The sequence below is a fragment of the Hyperoodon ampullatus genome (genome assembly GCF_949752795.1).
Source record: "Hyperoodon ampullatus genome assembly, chromosome: 4".
Classification (NCBI taxonomy): domain Eukaryota; kingdom Metazoa; phylum Chordata; class Mammalia; order Artiodactyla; family Ziphiidae; genus Hyperoodon; species Hyperoodon ampullatus.
Window position 1 is genome coordinate 5,127,018 of NC_136917.1, and position 19,779 is coordinate 5,146,796.

Sequence of the window (19,779 nt, forward strand, 5' to 3'; positions counted from 1 at the left end):
ACGCAGGATCTTCAGTTGCGGCATGCAGGATCTTTTTTTTAATTGCAGCATGTGGACTCTTACTTGCAACATGCATGTGGGATCTAGTTCCCCGACCAGGGATCAAACCCAGACCGCCTGCATTGGGAGCGTGGAGTCTTACCCACTGGACCACCAGGGAAGTCCCTCCTGAAATTTTCTAATTCAAACGCACAGAAGCTAACCCAGGCTTCCTGCCACTCCTATAGATCACTTGTCTGCCAGGTATTTGTTTTTGTTTTTTTAAATATTATTTATTTAGGCTGTGCCAGGTCTTGGTTGCGGCACGTGGGATCTTTAGTTGTGGCATGTGGACTCCTAGTTGTGGCATGCACGTGGGATCTGGTTCCCGGACCAGAGATCAAACCTGGGCCCCCTGCATTGGGAGCGTGGAGTCTTACCCACTGGACCACCAGCGAAGTCCCCAAATATGGGTTGGTTTTTTTTTTTTTTTTTGTGGTATGTGGGCCTCTCACTGCTTTGGCCTCTCCCGTTGCGGAGCACAGGCTCCGGACGCGCAGGCTCAGCAGCCATGGCTCACAGGCCCAGCTGCTCCGCGGCATGTGGGATCTTTCCGGACCGGGGCACGAACCCGTGTCCCCTGCATTGGCAGGCGGACTCTCAACCACTGCGCCACCAGGGAAGCCTTCCCCAAATATTTGAAATAATGCTACAAACCACTCACAGTTAAGTATTCTCAGTTACACATCTTTATCAACAAAAGATAAATAAAATACAAAATAGACACTAATATCAGACTATGTTGAACCATCCTATGTTAAGGTAGGAATATGAAAATGTAAATTTTTGACATTCTTAAAGTAGGTAAGAATTCGATGTATTTGCATTGCTGTTTTAATTTCATACTGGTCTGAATCTAGATACCATGTATATCCACAGAACTTGACAATTTGATTCAGTTACTCTCCCACCAGCACTATTTCTGAGATGCTAACTTAATGCAATATTCTAGTGGGTTTTGGTAGTTTAGAAAAGCCAGTGAGCTGTTAAAAGTCAATGTCCTTGTGTCAGGGGTTTTAAACAGGCTGTTTTCACTGATCCCACTCTGTCAGTATTATCTTCACAGTGTTCTTAGAAGAAGGCTAAAAATCACAGCAATCTCAGTTACTAATAGCCCTACAAGCTATACTTGTAATTCTTTGAAGAAACCTTCAACTTCAGGTTTTGCTTTTTGCAAATTTTACAAAAAGACACCTGCTGGCTATGAAGGTTAGGTATAAGAGTTATTCTATAGTCTTTTAAAAATCTAATATTCATGATTGTTATATAAAGGCATCACAATTAAAACAGCAATTAGTATCACAGACCATATCCTCTATGCTAAAGGATTTCTGTGTCTAAACGCTCACTCATGTCTAGAATGGTAAAAGACCTAGTACTAACACTGACTCAAGGGTGACAAAATAGTTTTTTTTCCATGCAAAGGCTAACGCATTTAGTTCTGAGTATAAGATACAAGGAAATGTTGTGAAAATCAAAACTTTATAACCAAGTGGAAAACAGAATTATTACTACGCAGACTGACATCAGGGATAAAGTTTTCACACGTTCTACAGTCCTTTCAGTAACCCAGAGCTCAAGATAGGATATTAGCTTCAGGTCAGAAAAATCCGAGAAGGCAAAAAGAAATGATTATCAAATAACTACAGTTATAGTTACTACTAATTAAAAAAAAATGAAGCCCTTGTTTTGAGAAAGAGTAACTAACTGCCTTCAAAATGAGTGCTAACACTAGATAAAGGGCCATAAAAATTGAGGAAATAAAGTTTGAAATTTAATAAATAAATGTTAAGATATTTGTGATAGGTGGAGAGCCAAGACCTTTTTCCACATCACTAATATAAAATTGGAAATAAAATCTTAATCTGCACTTAATATACTGCTTTTTTTTCTTCTCTGTTTCTTCAGTGTGGAAAGGAATGAATTTACTGTAAGTCTTCTGGATGCTTTAAAGTCAGGAAGCAAGGAGAGTAGATACAGATTTTTCCATTGATAATCATCAGCAAGAATCTAAAAGAATGTATCAGCAGAGTCTATCTTCGGTGACCATCTGTGACCAGTTACTACTGTCCGAGGAAGGAGGCCATGGGGTCATCTGGCCTCTGACGCTTCATTCTGTAGGCCTCCATTTCCTCTTCAGTGGGTTCCCGAGTTTCATATATGCTAGTGTAAGGCCACTTCCTCTCATCAATCTGCATGATCTCCTTGACATGAAGAAGACGGGCCTCCTCTGCATTCAGTGCCTATAGTGAGAAGAAAGAAATTAGTACCGTGGCTCTACATCAGATCTCTTTTGTGCAAAGGTGGTAGAGTACCAGAAGACCCCACTGAGTATGAACTACTACATCAAAAACCTAGATTGCCTGGAAGAGCTTGGGAGTCAGCCCTTTCGCTGTCAAGCTACAACTAATCACTATTTGGCTCATACATTTTCACAGAGCACAAAACATTCTATGACATTTTCAATGAAATTTCAAAGAAATTTTATTTAACAACGAAAATTGAATGAGGTTTATTTTACTGACAGAAGCCGGCAACTGATGCTTTTTGGTGGAGACTGCAATTTTGACTTTTCCCAAGACTTGCTGAAACTTACAAATTATAGAGCCAGATGGCAAGTCTCTCTGGTGAACATGTCATAACTCTAAAATAACAACTATACCAGGCATTTTTCTTCTGTGCATTAGTGATATTCAACAAATAGTTCAAGAAGCAGGCAATACCGAGACACACAAAATCTCTATTCGTATTCTGCACCTGATAGGTGACCTCAGCAAATCACCCAGACTAGGGGCTCATTTGCTCATTTTTAAAATGAGCTTGCAAATAGGACTAGATAATTTCCTAAGGTCCCTACAAATAAAGAATGCTGTGGTCACTTTTACTATTTATTTAGCCTTCACAAAGTACCTTTTTCAATTTTTCATGTTTCTTTTCTTCATCATCACTCTCTGAACTGCTCTTTCGATGCTTCCTCTTCTTCTTTTTCTTCTTTTTCTCCTCTTTTAGTTTTTCCTGATGCATCTGATTGCGAGGATGCAAATATAGTGTTGTTAATGCAAAAACAAAGTTCTAGCACAAGTTTTAAAGTCCTCCCTCCAAGACTTAAAAATTCAGGACAACTGATCATGGACTTACCTCCATGAGGGTCTGAGGTTTTTTCACAGATTCTTCTCCAGTTGTATCATTTATAATACACTCCTCTGAATTCTGTGGAAAAATATACGTAATCTAACTTGAGAGTCATAGTTACCAGTCATCTAATAAAAAGTTAAAATTTTAAACATAAAAATATATGTTTCATATAAATTTTGACTTAAGAGCTTTGGCTGTTGTTCACTTTTAAGCACTAGAGGACAATGACTTACAGCAGTCTCCTTCCCAGCTTCTCCAGTACAATAGGAATACTTGAAAAAAGAGTGACAGCATTTGTATCCCCAACGGCCTTCTTTCCAGTAAGAGCCCCAGATATACTGCAGAGAGACAGAGAGAGGTTATTTAAAAATGAACCTGAAACTAGGGTCTCTCATATACTGTTTTTCTTTTTTTTTTAATTCTATCATTAATTAATTTGATTGTTTTTAAAAATTGAAGTATAGTTGATTTACCATGTCATGTTAGTTTTAGGTGTACAGCACAGTGATTCAGTTATAAATACACATATTCATTTTCAGATTCTTTCCTCGTATAGGTTATTACAAAATATTGAGTATAGTCCCCTGTGCTATACAGTAGGTCCTTGTTGGTTATTCTTATATACTGGTGATAAAAGGAGGAAAATTATGGGGATGCTAGGGCTAGCTAACAGGGAGGTGTGGTTACAACGGTCTTACATTCTATGTCCCCCCAAAGTTAAAAAATTTAGGCTATCTGACTTCTCTTGAAAAATTGAGGACTGGGAAATTCTGCACCCACATTCCCACTTGTCAATAATTGGCTGTTGCCGACCAGCAGATGCTCCTATTAGACAGGGCTTGTGTTCTCTAGTTTATAAAATTTGCCTGGCTCATTTCACTCATCTATGATTACTGGCCTAGCTCCTATTAGGTAGCTAGGTTTTTGACTCTTATTTAGAGAGACAAGTGTAGTTTGGGTACTTAAAGTACAGCAAATTATATGCTTTATCATGCGATGCAGTATGACATATACTGTATCACCTATCAAGTGTTCTTGTCAAAATATTTAACTTATATCTAATCAAGTCTTTAGATCTGAATTCCTGTTTATAGGAAATACAGGGAATATAGGAATAAGTTATATGATATCACTAGGAACCAGTCAAATACAGGATATGAGACAGTTTACAAGATAACTGGCATGATCTGTTAGAGTCACTGTCATGATAAAGAGGAGATACATGCTAGAAAAAAGAGAGATAACAACTAATAACAAAATAAACGTAAGCTGTGACTGGATTCTGTGTCTCACACTCGTGCACAAAACAACTATCCCCACTCCAACCAAAAAAACCCAAACAGTTATTTAAAGGCATTTTGGGGTATATTTTGGAAAATGTGGTTAAGGACTAGAGATTAGGTGATATTAAGGCATTAATGTCAATTTTCTGAAGTGTGATAATGGTAATGTAGTTATATAGGAGAACATCCTTAATTTTAGGATACATGATACAGTGTTATGGGTGAAATGTCATGATATCTGTAATTTCCAAATGTTTCAGTCAAAAAAATATACAGTTATACACATACACACACACACTCTCTCTCTCTCTCTCTCTCCTAGACAAAGCATATATGGCGATCTGTAAAAAAAAATTTGAATCTAGATGGTGGGTATATGAGTGAAAATAATAGTATTCCTTCACATTTTGGGAAAATTTCATAAAACAGCAATTGGTGCAGCCACTGTGGCAAACAGTATGGAGGTTTCTCAAAAAAACTAAAAATAGAACTACCATATGACCCAGCAATTCCACTCCTGGGTATATATCTGATAAAAACAAAAACACTAATTCGAAAAGATACATGCACCCCAATGTTCACAGTAGCATTATTTACAATTGCCAAGATATGGAAGCAACCTAAATGTCCATCAACAGATGAATGAATAAAGATGTGGTGTACACATATACAATGGCAAACTACTCAGCCATAAAAAAGAACAAAATTTTACCATCTGCAGCAACATGGACGGACTCGAAGGGCATTATGCTAAGTGCAGTAAGTCAGACAGAGAAAGACAAAATACTGTATGATATCACTGACATGTGGAATCTAAAAAATACAACTAGTGAATATAACAAAAAAAGAAGCAGACTCACAGATATAGAGAACAAACTAGTGGTTACCAGTGGGGAGGAGGGGAGAAGCAGTATATAGGGGTCGGGGAGTGGAAGGTATAAACTACTGGGTGTAAGACGGGCTCTAAGACGTACAATGCGGGGAATATAGCCAATATTTTGTAATAACTGTAAATGCTGTATAACCTTTAAAAATTGTATTAAAAAATAAGACAAAGTTAAAATGCAAAAAACAAAATGAAACACAACGACTTACTAATGAAAAATACAATCCAGAGCAAAATGCTAACAAGGACACAAAAATAATTCTGGTTGAACACATACAGTATGATTGTGGATCTTCACATCCTCCTCATACTTGGAGGAGGCAACAGCCCGCTCCTGTCCTTTGATGACTGTCCCATGTCTTGAGTACTCCACGTAGTCTTCGGTCTGAGCTAAAAGCAGTTCAGCTGGAGGGGCATCCAAGTGTTCTTGGCCACCGTACTAAAAGGACATTGAACATTATTAAGTACATTTTACAAAGATTTGCATTCAAATCTCTACTGAAGGGTTTATTTCCAATCAGAAAGATTAGAGGACTATTCTTCATGGGCTTTGTTATACAAACCACAGTGAAAAAAATGTCACCAAATTTTCATAGGCAAATAAAAGATGTCTCAATTGCTATTCATCTGTTGAGTGTGGTAGATTACAAAATGCTCATAAAATTCCCCTTGTCCTGTGTGCATGCCCATTTGCCACATGACTTTGCTGCTCCTTCCCTTGAATCTGGGCCTTGCCAAGCTGCTTTTTCTGGCCTATGGAACACTGGCAAATATGATGTAAGCAAAGACCTGAAAAACACTTGTGCACTGGGGCACACTTTGTTGCTAGTTTCTGGTATCCTGAGAATGCCATGTAAAGAAGCTGGGCTAGCCTATCAGAGGATAAGAACCCATGTGGGGCAGAGATGAGCTGTTCCAGGTGAGGCCTTCTCAGGACAGATGAGGGCTGCTAACTGCTAGAAACCAAAGTGAGGCCATTCTAGATCATCCAACTTCAGATAGGCAGACTCAGACCAGGAGAGCCAGCTGACATACAAAATGGTGAGAAATAAGAAATGTTTATTTAAACTATTACATTTTGAGGTGATCTGTTTTGCTGCAAAAGCTCACTGATATAGCTACACTGATACTGTATACCAATTGATTGCAGCAGTGGAAGGACAGGACTAAGCCTGATGGATTAAAATAGACTGTATATTGTACTCCAAATGTAAATCAAATGTTTATTAACTGATAATTTCTATTTAAGAAATGTTTTCCTTTAGCAGTTTGGTCAGAATTACCTTTTCCAGGATGCTTTCTTTCTGCTGTTCTTTGAAGTCTTCTTTCTTGACTTTGAAGGACTTATACAACAGCTCTAGTTTTGTAGGATCAGCTTGCAGATGGACTTCAGACCCCTTGTCATAGGCTTCCCAAGCAAACACTAGGGTAATTAAAAGCATTGTAATGAGCTGTCACCTACATTGTTTTCATGCTTCTTGGCAACAAGCTTTAAAAAATGCCCCTAAATTTCTTATGAGCTGATATAAAATACCTTGACATGGAGAAAACACTTACATTGTGTCTGAGCCATTGAAATGGTATCACCTGTGTATCTAACAAAGTTATCCCCCGCGTAGCTCACTCTGTAAACACAAATTAAAAAAAAATACTGTTTCAGAGATTGATTTCTTTAAGGAAATTCTTTTCTGACCTGCCCATAGGTGATGCTCATTTTAATTCAGATTGTGGTTTATGAATAGAAGCTCCCCTCCCCTACCTTGAAATCTTTACATTGAACTTGGCACTTACTCATCTGGATTCTTTCCTGCATTGGCATAGGGATTCTCTCTCATCGCTCTAGTTTTGGGATCATAGTAGGCAGAATTTGGATCTAAATTCCGCAAATACTAGAAGGAAAAAAATATTTTAAGACTGTGTTAATGTTTACTTTCATCAAAGAAGATTTCAGCAGACTAGTAGGAGGAGCCAATTAAATGTGTGTGTGCATGTCTGGAGTACAGGTGAAGAGAAAGAAAACCGGAATGACACCTAACCTTGGAATGACTGACTATATGACCCATATACTACCGAGATACCATATTAGCAGACAAAATTTAGGCTGGGAAGACAAATATTTCTTGAATATGTATGTTGAGTTGGCAAGGCTTACTTTTGCAATATCTTCTCGAATCCTGAGATTCCGGACAGTAATTCGTCTCTTAGAGTCAAAATTCTGTCCAGGCATGTCAATGTCATCTGCATATTTATCTTCATCCTCATCTTCACTGTTATGATCTTTTTCCTGAAAGAGGAAGAGAGAGGGAAAAACATTTTTAAGAACAAAAGAGCAGCATCTAGTTCTTGTTTTCCCTTTAACCAAACCCTTACTCACTGTGTTCTTTAAACCTATTATTATTATGAATGATAGATTACTATTAATATTAGCCATCAGAAATGTAAAACTTTACTGACTATCCACACAGGGCTCGTATTTACTACCGTCTGAGAGTTTGGTTCCTCTTCTCCCCACTGGTGTTTTGGAGAATTCTGTGTCACGAAAGAAGGAAACGAATTTGTAATTGTATTCCACTGAACCAACTGATTATTTAACACTTTAAAAACATAGTTAAAATAATAGAACAAATTTAACTGAACAAATTCTCCTATTGCTCACGTGTAGCGGGCACATAAGTTTTGAATACAAGTATGTCGTTGTGAATAATTTTATGAGGCTGTCTACAAATCCAAAAGTTTCATTGATGATAGGACTATAATCACACAAACGGAAGAGAAAGATTAAAGTTGATCAGTATACCTAATAAATATTCATTTCATATGTGTTCAATTTTCAGACATAACATTTTCATTAAACTTCACTGTTTTTCTGTTAAGGCCAAAAAGAAAAGTTACCAGGATCATGTAATAAGTATCTTTAGAGCCAAAACAGCCTTTGTAAAATTTAGGCAATGAAGAAATCTACTCAGGTGACAACACGCTGTGACTTAAGAAGCGTGCGAAATCCTTGCCTCAAAGACACTCTTTCTTCATTAGCAGTTGGTCACGATATTCTCTAACTCCACAAAATGCCGAGAGCGAAGTGCTCAGTCCTTCATCATGTCCTTTTAAAAAGGCTTCACACGTTCAAAAGAATACCTTATACCATTAGTGGGGGGATGTGGAAACGTGTGTATAAAAAAATATATATATGGTATATTGGTGGAAGCAAAAATTTGTACAGGCTTTCTGAATGCTAGCTAAGTGATAAGTCATCAAATTTTACATATACATATTCAGTGCATCAACAATTACACTTTTAGGAATTTATCATAAAGAAAAAATGTCTATTATATAAAGACTTATAAGAATCTAGTGTTGGGTATTGTACAAATACCCATCTACTCTGTGATACGTATGCTAAACCTCCTGGCGGGGGTAGGTGTTGTTATCTCTGCTTTAGAGATGATCAACTGAGGCTCAGAGAGGCAAATTAATTTTTCTAGGACCACCGAGCTAGCCAGGGGCAGAGCTGGGTTTTAACATTATCTGTCTGTTAACTTGTGCTTTGAACCTGCCTGATAGGTAGCCTCTGTGACTGCTCACTTGGTGATTAACTTACCTAGTTGTGTTTTCTTTGTAATTATACTTGCTAAGGGTCCCTTTTAGAAGTTTAAACTCGACAACGAGAAAACGTTTATTATTTACTTATGCCATTAATTTGTTAAAAGAAATTTTCACAACTCTAATAAGTATAATATACTCTATTAAGCTGACTGACTGGAAGAAAAAAAAAGGAAAAAACCTGTCTGCAATACATCTTTTTTGTTAGTTTGAAAATTTTTTGCCTAGCTATAAAATTATTACATGTTCATTACGGAGAATGTGGGATATACTAAAATAAATAAAAAGAAAAATTCACTAATTCTATATTAAATGAGAACTGGTGTTCTGGTCGTCTTCCCTGTGTGGTAATATTGTAATATTTTACATGTATCATTAAAATGTAAGTGTTAGCCAGTGTTGTTACAAAGTTTTGATAAAAGTCATTTTACATTCTATCATGCAGAGGAAGGATAGCTCATTTCACTAATTCCCTATTAAACTATGTCAATTTCTTGCTGTTGTAAAAAGTGCTGCAATGAACATCTTGGTGCATAATGACTTTTCTGAATACTAGAAAAAATTTAGGATGGATGGATTTACTAATTTAATTCCAGAAAAGGTATATAAATGTTTTATGGCAATATTCTCTCCAAAATGATTGCATCAATTTATAGTCTCATAAACCCTATAAGTCAGTTTTACTCTTTCCCCTCAATAGCACTTCTCTCTCCCTAAAATCTTTTCTAACCAGAGAGATATAAAATGAATTTTTTGGTTCAATCTTCATTTTTTGTTTACTAGGAGTTTGAATTTTTTTTTAATGATCATTTTTCTTACTTACAGCCTGTTCCACTAATTTTCCTGAGGCTAATTCTTCTTGGAGTTTTTGGGCTTTCAGCGTTCGTTTTGCCTAAGAAAAAAAAAACATTTGAAATTTACTTAGTCAAATGAACATTTAATTTTTATATGTGTAAAAAGCGTAAGTTTATTGTTTTCAGTAAAGGTCACTGGACAAGGTCATGTTTTGTAGCTCCAGACCTCTGGCTCCTAAAGAGCAGGAGTTACAAGGAATTCCCTAGTGGTCCAGTGGTTAGGATTTTGCACTCTCTCTGCCGAGGGGCTGGGTTCGATCCCTGGTCTAGGAACTAAGACCCCAAAAGCCATGCGGTGTGGCCAAAAACTAAACAAACAAAAAACCCCCCAACTCTACTGAATGCTCTGTGGTGACTTAAATGGGAAGGAAATCTAAAAAGGAGTAGATACATGTATATGTATAACTGATTCACTCTGCTGTACCTCAGAAACTAATACAGCATTGTAAAGCAACTATACTCCAATAAAACTTAATTTAAAAAAAACATGAATGGATAAAGATGTGTGGAATATATATACAATGGAATATTTAGCCATAAAAAAAAGAAATTTTGTCATTTGCAGCAACATGGATGGACTTGGAGGGCATTATGTTAACTGAAATAGGTCAGAAAGAGAAAGACAAATACTGTATATTACTTATATGTGGAATCTAAAAAAATACAACTACTGAATAAAACAAGAAAGAAGCACATTCATAGAGAACCAACTAGTGGTTACCAATGGATAGAGGAAAGGGGGGAGGGGTAATAGAAGGGTAGGAAATTAAAAAAAAAGGGGGGGTTATTATAGGATTATATGAAATCATGTGTGTGAAACTTCTGAAAACTGTAAGGCACTGTAGAATTTAATGACTCCTTCATTCAATAAAAAAAAACTAAATTAAAAAACAAAAAAACCAGGATGAATTGGGAGATTGGGATTGACATATATACACTAATATGTATAAAACAGATAACTAATAAGAACCTGCTGTATAAAAAAATTAAGTTAAAAAAAACCAAAAAACAAAAAAATCCTCAAAAAAACTCCCCAAAAAGCCCCCAAAAAACAAAAAATGAAAATGAGTTGGATTCAATCAGCCATATTTAAACAGGAGTTACAAACTCCTGTTTGAACCAGGCATTAATGTAAACCGAGTTAGACACCACCAGGGGTAAACTGCAGAGAACAATCCCTGCTGACGAGGTGCCACCTGACTCGAGATGACTGACCCCTCCAGGCTGGCCCAGGATTACCACATATTTCACTGTTCAAGAAAAGATAAAATTCAGATTTTTATGTGAAATCCCATGATTTTAAATGTTAACTCCACTTAAAAACAAAAACAAAAAAAGCAATGTGACTATGGTGTTTAAAAAATGGGAGAGAGTAGGTGAAATCATAACAGAAAAAATTCAGGTTAAATTAAAATAAAATTCAATTTTCTGAAACGACTTCTCCTCTTCCCCTTCCCCCACCCTGAAATGCTATGTGAGACAACTATAAAACAGGCCCATAGGCAAGATATAGCCTGGGGGCCAAGAGTTTATAAAAGAAAGGAGGGCTTCCCTGGTGGCGCAGTGGTTGAGAGTCCGCCTGCCGATGCGGGGGACGTGGGTTCGTGCCCCGGTCTGGGACGATCCCGCGTGCCGCAGAGCGGCTGGGTCCGTGAGCCATGGCCGCTGAGCCTGCGCATCCGGAGCCTGTGCTCCGCAGCGGGAGAGGCTGCGACAGTGAGAGGCCCGCGTACCGCACCAAAAAAAAAAAAAAAAAAAAAAAGGAAAGAGCTTTGGACACTAATCTGTTCTAATGCTTCCAGTATTTTTTTGCAACCTAAGTCATGGAGTAAAGGACAATATAAGAATGAAATAAAAAGAAATTGCTGCCAAATAGGGCTAGCACACTGTTTATTTCACTATTCAATTAGGCTTACTACTACTACAATAATAAAAATGCCATCATTTTTATACTGCTTGAAGACTCAAAAAATAGAGTTGCTAAATTAGAGATACAGCAAAATGTACATTCTTTAAGGATAGCAGGAAAGCAGTGAACTGTGCTCACCAGATCAACTTTCGCATACTCTTCTACAATTTTCATGTGTTCTTCTGGATTGTAGCCATTCCACCGATCCCTCTTCCCATCATAGTCAAACATCAGCTGAGGCTGGACGTGTTCATCTGGAGCTATATTAGTACCTGTAAATTTTGCTCCAACTCGCCTAGGTCTCTGGAAAACAGAATAAGATTAAATCTTTTCCTAAATATCTATAACCCAGAGGAAAATTTCATATAATCTTTACAGAGTGGGTGTGAACATACCATGGGACTTTATGGTTTATTCAATTATCATTTAGTCTTCCAGCAAAAGGTTTTGATGATACTAAACTAATTTCATTCAAATTAATTTTTATTTAACTTGTACCTAAATATAGGTAATTAAAAAAACAGAGGGGGAGGGGAGGACTGGGAGTTTGGGATCAGCAGATGCAGACTGTTATGTATAGAATGGATAAACAACAAGGTCCTACTGTATAGCACAGGGAACTATATTCAATATCCTGTGATAAACTATAATGGAAAAGAACATGGAAAACAATATATATATGTATAACTGAATCACTTTGCTGTATAGCAGAAATTAACATAACATTGTAAATCAACTATACATCAATAAAATTTTTTAAAAACTGAAAAAACAAACAAACAAACAAACAAACACGAACAGAATGAAGCTCTCTGACAGGAATAAAGAAAGAGACTCTCTGACAACAGTTTCCAAAATTCTCAAAGGTGAACTCACCTCAAAGCAGTCTTTCTTTTTGTGTGTCATGGCTCCACAGTTTTCACATGCTCCTTTGCGGTACTTAGTAGTTATGGAATTCTATAAATGGATGTAAAGAAAAACAAGGAAAATTTTTATTTATCTGAATAAATTAAAAATAACTTTGGCTCTCATTCCTATATTGTCTAGTGAAATGATTTATTCATTAAGAGGAAAACCAGTTAGAATCTCCACTTTTATAAATGAAAAAGTTTAAAGACTTCAGCAATATCAAATTTATAAAATATAGATGCTAAAGTAGTATGTATTGTGAATTTTAATACCACATAAAAGGTCATATAATCTGTTTCTACTTTATATAGTATTGCTTTAGAGGTTCTTATATTAAGTTCTTAAAATAAAATCTCCATTTTCACATGCATATATACAAGTTGCATACATACCTCTTTTACACCCCTCTTGTACCAGTCTACAGATGAGCTATACTGCCTTTGTTTCTCTGGCTGTGGTCTCTGGTGCTTTAAAGTAGGCCTTTTTGATGGATCAATATACCATGGCACTGAAGAAATATACTGAGGAATATGAGGATTGATGTCTCTGTAATAAAATAAATTTTTTTTTAACAGAATGAAGTTGAAAAATAATTGATATTACAATTACAAAGGTAGCCTATACAGAATCTAAGAATAGAGATACCGTACTGGGAGGAGAGAGGCAGAATATGCTTGTTATCTCTATAATAAAAAACAATTAAAAATAAAGAAAATAATTTATATTAGAGTGAAAAAAATTCCAACAAAGAAACTAAAAATAGTGATATAACTAAAGCGGGAGGAGAGATGAAGGAATACAGGGACCTATGTTAGTGAGATTAATCTTGTTGAAGGAATATAGGGACTTATGTTAGATTAATCTTGTATCAGAGCAAGAAGTTAACTAATAATGTCTAGAGTTGATTATAATAATGGTATAGGTATGTTATTTAGAGATGTGGAGGTATCAACCAGAAAAACTCAAAACAGAGTGACAAGTACAGTCATCCCTCGGTATCTGAGAGGGACTGGTTCAGGACCTGCCTCAGATACCAAAACCTGCGGATGCTCAAGCTGCACAGTCGGGCCTCTGTATCCATGGTTTGGAATCCGAGCATTCAACTCATGGAAGATTGTGTAGTACTGCATGTAGTTATTGAAAAAAATCTGAGTATAAGTGGACGGACCCACACAGTTCAAACCTGTGTTGTTCAAGGGTCAACTATAGTCACTTGTGTAGAGTAGGACAGGGAGTGGGAAAACTGAAAAGGACTACCGCTATTCATTACAAGTCCTTCGTTATTATCTGATTACTAAACCTTATACATATGAGTTTGATAAAATAAGTAAAAACAAAAATGATGTAAACGTTAAAGATGGCTTCCTGTCAAGGCAAAGGATGAGAAATTGGTAAACCAAGTAGACATGAATTTGAATTCTGATCAGATCTTGCAAAAATATTAAAGTACTTACTTTCCTTCTTCATCAACTTCTGCAGGGGCATTACCCAATTTTCGCTGTTCTTCTAGCTCCTTCTTCTTTCTCCAGTCCTCTCTGGTCATCTTCTTTGGTTCCTCCAAACTCATTTCTTTGGACCCCGAAAGGGTGGCCGCATTACCTGCATCCATGGCTGCAGCTGACATGGTTATCTGGCCTTCTCTATGAAAAGGAAGAAATATCTATTAGTATAAACTAGCCCTTGGTGAATTCAGCAGTGAAACTATCAAAAGTACACTCTAATGACACATACTGTGTGTTATACAGAATGTTTCATATTCTAGACATTATTAACTTCTTGCTCTGATACAAGATTAATCACTACCATAGGTCCCTATCTTCCTAAATCTCTCCTCCCCCTTTAGTTATATCACTATTTTTAGTTTCTTTGTTAGAAATTTTTTCACTCTAATATAAATTATTTTATTTTTAATTGTTTTTTATTATAGAGATAACAAGCATATTCTGTCTCTACCTTCCCACTACAATATCTCTATTCTTAGATTCTGTATAGGCTACCTTTGTAATTGTAATATCAATTATTTTTCAACTGATGTCTTATTCTTCATAGTATCTGTAAGGGAAAGGTCTCTTTCCCCTCCACAAAAGTCTTTATATACTGTTGTAGTTTTTCTCTCAACTCTAAGTTATAAGTGGAGAGAGACATACACATGTATTTAAAATTTCATGAGACTCTTTCTCTCATATATATTCCTGAATTCCTCTCTACGTAAGCGTCTCAAACTTTTCTACCACACTAACCCTTAATGAGTACGTAGGGTCCTATCTCTGTTCCTCTTAAAGACTGGATGCTTTAAGATTTACCTATATTCATCGTCTCTATTTCCTCATCTTCTGCTTCCCTTCTCAATCACTCTGATTTAGCTCCCACACCCCTCCCCCCACTCCAAAGATACCACTAAGTTATCAATGTGCCTAGTCCTCTGGACATTTTTCAGTTCTGTTCCTTCCCCTTTTGATATATTCTTATCCTTTGGCTTATGTGACACTATACTCTCCTGGTTTTTCTTGTACCCCTCTCGCTGCTTCTCCTGAATCCTTTGTAAGTTCATCCATTTCTGCCCAGTTATTTTATTTTGGATTCCACAAGGGTCAATCCTGGGGCCTTCTTCATCACTCTAAACTCCACCAGAGGACAGCTCATCTATTTCCAAGGTTTCGATAGCCACGATATACAACTGCTGGCTCTCCAATTTATTTCTCTACTCCAGACCTTTTGTCTGAGCTTCCAATAAATACATTCCAATTGCTTACTTCAAAGTACCTCCACTTAAATGTCTCTGAGAAACCTGAACTCAACAAATCTTAATTCAAATTCATAATCTTCAACTAAAAAAAAAATTCATAATCTTCTCTATGAAATCTAATCTTTTTCCACTGTTCCCTCTCTTGATGAAAGACACCACCATCCATCCCTTTTCATAAGTGTTCCAGCTAATTCCCACATCTATTTCATCACTAAGTAATGTTATTTTCACCTTCTGAATATCACTCAAATTCATCTACTTCTGTCAATAACCTTAGTGTTAATACTTTTCCCTACCAGTCTCTCCCAATTCCCTCCAATCAGTTTTCCACATTGCAATGTTATTTTTTCAAAACACAAATTTGATCATATCATGTCCACTGCCCAAGCTTAATACCCTCTAATGCAGCGCTGTCCAAGAGAAATGTAACGCCAGCCCTACATGTTATTTTAAATATTCCACAGCCATACTAAAAAAGTAAAAAGAAACAGGTAAAATTATTTTTGCAATATTTAACCCAATATACCCAACATATTATCATTTCAACATAGGAAAACATCTGTTTAGACTTAGAAAAACTAAGTCTTTAAAATCTGATATGGATTTTACACGTATTCAGACTAGCCAACATTTCAAGTGCTTAAGAACCACAACAGTTAACGGCTACTGTACTGGACAGTTCAGCCCCAATGGCATCTTATAATTCTTACTTTAAAAACCACTAAAGACACAGTCCTGGTCTGACTGGGCACAGGTACTATGACTGAGGCCTAGGACGGCGGCTTCCTTCTAGGTCCCCGTTCCCTCCTCAACCTGGCGTTCCTCAGTTTCGTGAGGATATTTGTAATAGTTAGGAACTTCTGGTCCACTTCTCGGGGTTCTTCACCCTCACCCACCTCCCTCTTCAAGTTCTCACAATATTTCCCTACCCGGTCCCGCCGCTGCTGACCCCAAGACAGCCGGACATGAAGGAAGCCGACCCTCTATGTTTACTTCCTGAACTCCTCCCTCTCCCAGCAGTCCCTGCGGCACCTTCCGGACGACCCACACATGCGCGCTAAGAACTCTGAGTCTCAGGCTCCCAAGCGCAGCTGGTCTCGCGAGATGTTGAGCTGTGTCCCTTTCTCTACTGTGGGTCTATAGAGTGGGTTAGCTTTGAGCAGCTTCTTTTCCGCTCTGTTCTCTGAAACTTTTTTTTTTTTTAACAGTCGCCGCATCATACGACGTAAAACAAAACAAACAAAGAAAAACTTAGTAGAGAGCTGACAACAGCTTAAGCTTCACTAGAGCGCTGTGAAATGAAGGGGGAAGTGCGTGAAGTTAAAAAAAAAGTTAAAATTAGCATTAATTAGTAGCCAGGTAGTGTAACACGCTGGGGACAAGGTAAACACAAAGTGTCTTCCTCTCCTCGAATTTACATCATACGGAGTGAGAAAGACACTGAATTATTCAAAAATGTATAGTTCTAGAAAGCCGCTATGAAAGGTATAACAGGTGCTATGAGAACATGAGGCACTATTCCGTAATTGTGATACCTCGCCCCATTGTGATATTGTATTGTACCATTAGGAAAAAAATACTATAAAACGATTTCCATTTTGGGAAAACAGTAATATTTATGACATCTCAACCTTCCTTTAAAGTATAATATGAAATAAAATACTGGAAAATATTAATTTTGGAGTAGAATTCCCCACCCCCACCCCCCTTTTTTTTTTTTTTTTTTTTTTTTTTGGTCCTATCCTCTCTGTTCCGGTCACGTTTTATTTTTCAAAACAGTATGTGTTCCTTTCAAATGTCAGAGTGACATCCTTGCTTCAGTAAGAGATCATCATAATCTATTTTTTCTTATTAAGAATGTTCAGTGCCTAGCATAGGAATGTAAATATTAATTTTGATTTTACAGGGCAATCGTTGAAGGGACAGAAGTTGTCAGAAAATAGTCTGAAAGTGAGTAGTCTGTGAATCACTCACACTTTGCTTTTTTTTAATATATATTTTATTTATTTATTTTTGGCTGCGTTGGGTCTTCGTTGCTGCTCGCGGGCTTTCTCAGGTTGCAGCGAGCGGGGGCTACTCTTAGTAGTGGTGCACAGGCTTCTCATTGCAGTGGCTTCTCGTTGTGGAGCACGGGTTCTAGGCACGTGGGCTCAGTAGTTGTGGCTCGTGGGCTCTAGTGTGCAGGCTCAGTAGTTGTGGTGCATAGGCTTCGTTGCTCCACGGCATGTGGGATCTTCCCAGACCAGGGCTCGAACACGTGTCCCCTGCATTGGCAGGCGGATTCTTAACAACTGCGCCACCAGGGAAGTCTCACACTTTGCTTTTATCTCCTTAAAACAATTCCCAAAATTTGCTTGGAAGTGTTACGGTGTATTTAGTTAAAACTATCAGGCACAAGCCAGGGAGCACATCTCTCAGAGGAATTATAGAATGTGCTGGACAAGAGAGAAGAACCTTTTGTAAGGTTCAGCTTCCCCCTGGAGGATTCTGAGGAGGGTCTAGGGAAGCAGGGATCAATGCTGGATGGGTTGCGGTTTGACAAACTGGGATTGATTAGGATCTAGATGCAGATATAAGGTGAGGATGGTTTAGCAATTGGGTATCTCCAGTAATGGTCTGGGGTATAGCAGTTTGGGGTATCATTAGTAAGGAAACAGTGGTTACTCAGAGAGGGAGTGGTTGTGCATTTTACAGTTACTGCATGACCTTGGGTGACACAGTGCTTTCTGTTGTAGGGGGAAGACTTACCCTAGGGAGATATAAACCTTGCGCCCCAAAACTTCAGGAGATAAAGAATCCCCACTTGGAAGCTGTAGGTGTTGTTAAAGATAAAAGCCACAGGCCCAAAATGGTGTTACTTGTGCTAAAGCCCATGATACCAAACCTAGATGTAACACCTAACCTAATCACAACTTCAAAATGTAATCCCCAGAAATGTAATCCAGTCAACCAGTTTGGAATTTCCTGGTCAGTACTGAAGAGGTAATATGTCACGTGGACCCTTTCTATCATCCTCTCACCCCCACCCTACCTCTCAGAGGAAGAAGAGGCAATCAGCTGTAAAAACCTTGCTGTTCCTTGCCCCCTTCCCCACTCCCCAAAGATGTCCCAGCCTAAAAATAATCCTTTCTATTATTTTGCTAATAGCTCCATGCCCCACCCTTCTTCCTACAAAAACTTTTCAGTTTGTACAACCCCTTGGAGCATGCTTCTGGTTGCTAGGTGGGATGCTGTCTAATTAATGAGTTGTTGAATAAAGCCAATTAGATCTTAAAGTTGACTTGATTGAATTTTGTTTTTTGACAGTGTCGTGCAGATTTGGTTTCAAAATGAACACTTTTGTGTGTTGATGATGTAATATGGAGCTGAGACATTTAGAAGGAGATACAGGGAGGAGATAAGGGGAGGGGTAGGGATAAAGGAGAAAGGACAGAGAAGGGGCAAAGAAGGTATGCATTTTTTTGTCCTACCTCTTTTCTTCTTGATGTCCAGCATTTAATAAGTATTCAGTAAATAGTTGTTGAATGAATGAGTCATTCAATCAATTTTGATCCTGAAATGCCAGGGAAGATGGGACAATGAACTGGCATATATTTCGAACCATATCTATGCCAGGTGTAGTGCTAAGCCTTTTGTGAAAGAGTAATGTAGGCTCAACTCCTCTCTCCTAACTTACCTGCAAGTTAAAAAGTATCTGGTGACCTGTTGGGAGTACGGTTTGGATGACACAGGTCACCCTTGGTCTTTTGAATTGATTCCTTTATCTTGTTCAATATATTTCTATCTACTGTAGAAAGGAAAAGGTCACCAACTTTCTCAAGCACAATTTCTCCCCATATCTTGGAAATTGGAATTCCTTTTGTGTATCTTTATTATTCCTCTGATCTTTTTCTCTTGTTCACCCTCAGTCCTTCCCCCACCAGCTTTGATGAATATATCGTTGAGATGTTAAAAGTTTAAAATAAATCCCTATTGGGACTTGCCTGGCGGTCCAGTGGTTAAGACTCTGCGCTTCCATTGCAGGGGGCACGGCTCGATCCCTGGTCTAGGAACTAAGATCCTGCGTGCCATGCGGCATGGCCAAAAACAAACAAAAGAAGTCCCTATTAAATGATAGAAGTTTAAAGGAAGCCTGAATTGTGTACTCATTAGGTCATTATTTTGTTCCTAAGTCAGATTCTGTATAACAGAGACAGCGTCCTAACCTGAAATATTGATGATAGTCTTGCAATTAGGAAATAATCAGTCCATTTAAAAAAATTGAAGTATAATGGATTTATTATATTATATTAGTTCAGAATCAGTCCATCTTCATCACAAGCACCACAGAACGATACAAACACTGCCGTTTTATCTACCTGTACTTTCATTTCTTAATTTTTAATTCTGCCCTGCTAGTATTCACTAGACCTAATATG

At 37.6% G+C, this 19,779-nt stretch overlaps 1 protein-coding gene across 1 annotated transcript; it reads right to left on the bottom strand.

The window, feature by feature from the left end:
- Positions 1-1,910: 1,910 nt before the first annotated feature.
- SLU7 (SLU7 homolog, splicing factor) lies at positions 1,911-13,084 on the bottom strand. Its single transcript, XM_079701416.1, has 14 exons — positions 13,008-13,084; positions 12,583-12,663; positions 11,845-12,009; positions 9,767-9,835; positions 7,825-7,872; positions 7,496-7,627; positions 7,135-7,232; positions 6,901-6,968; positions 6,627-6,766; positions 5,621-5,782; positions 3,408-3,512; positions 3,178-3,249; positions 2,950-3,063; positions 1,911-2,282 (listed from the first exon to the last, which is right to left on the bottom strand). The coding sequence occupies exons 2-14, from the start codon at positions 12,610-12,612 to the stop codon at positions 2,103-2,105; spliced, it is 1,383 nt and encodes a 460-aa protein (XP_079557542.1). The 5' UTR covers positions 12,613-12,663; positions 13,008-13,084; the 3' UTR covers positions 1,911-2,102.
- Between the last annotated feature and the right edge of the window lie 6,695 nt (positions 13,085-19,779).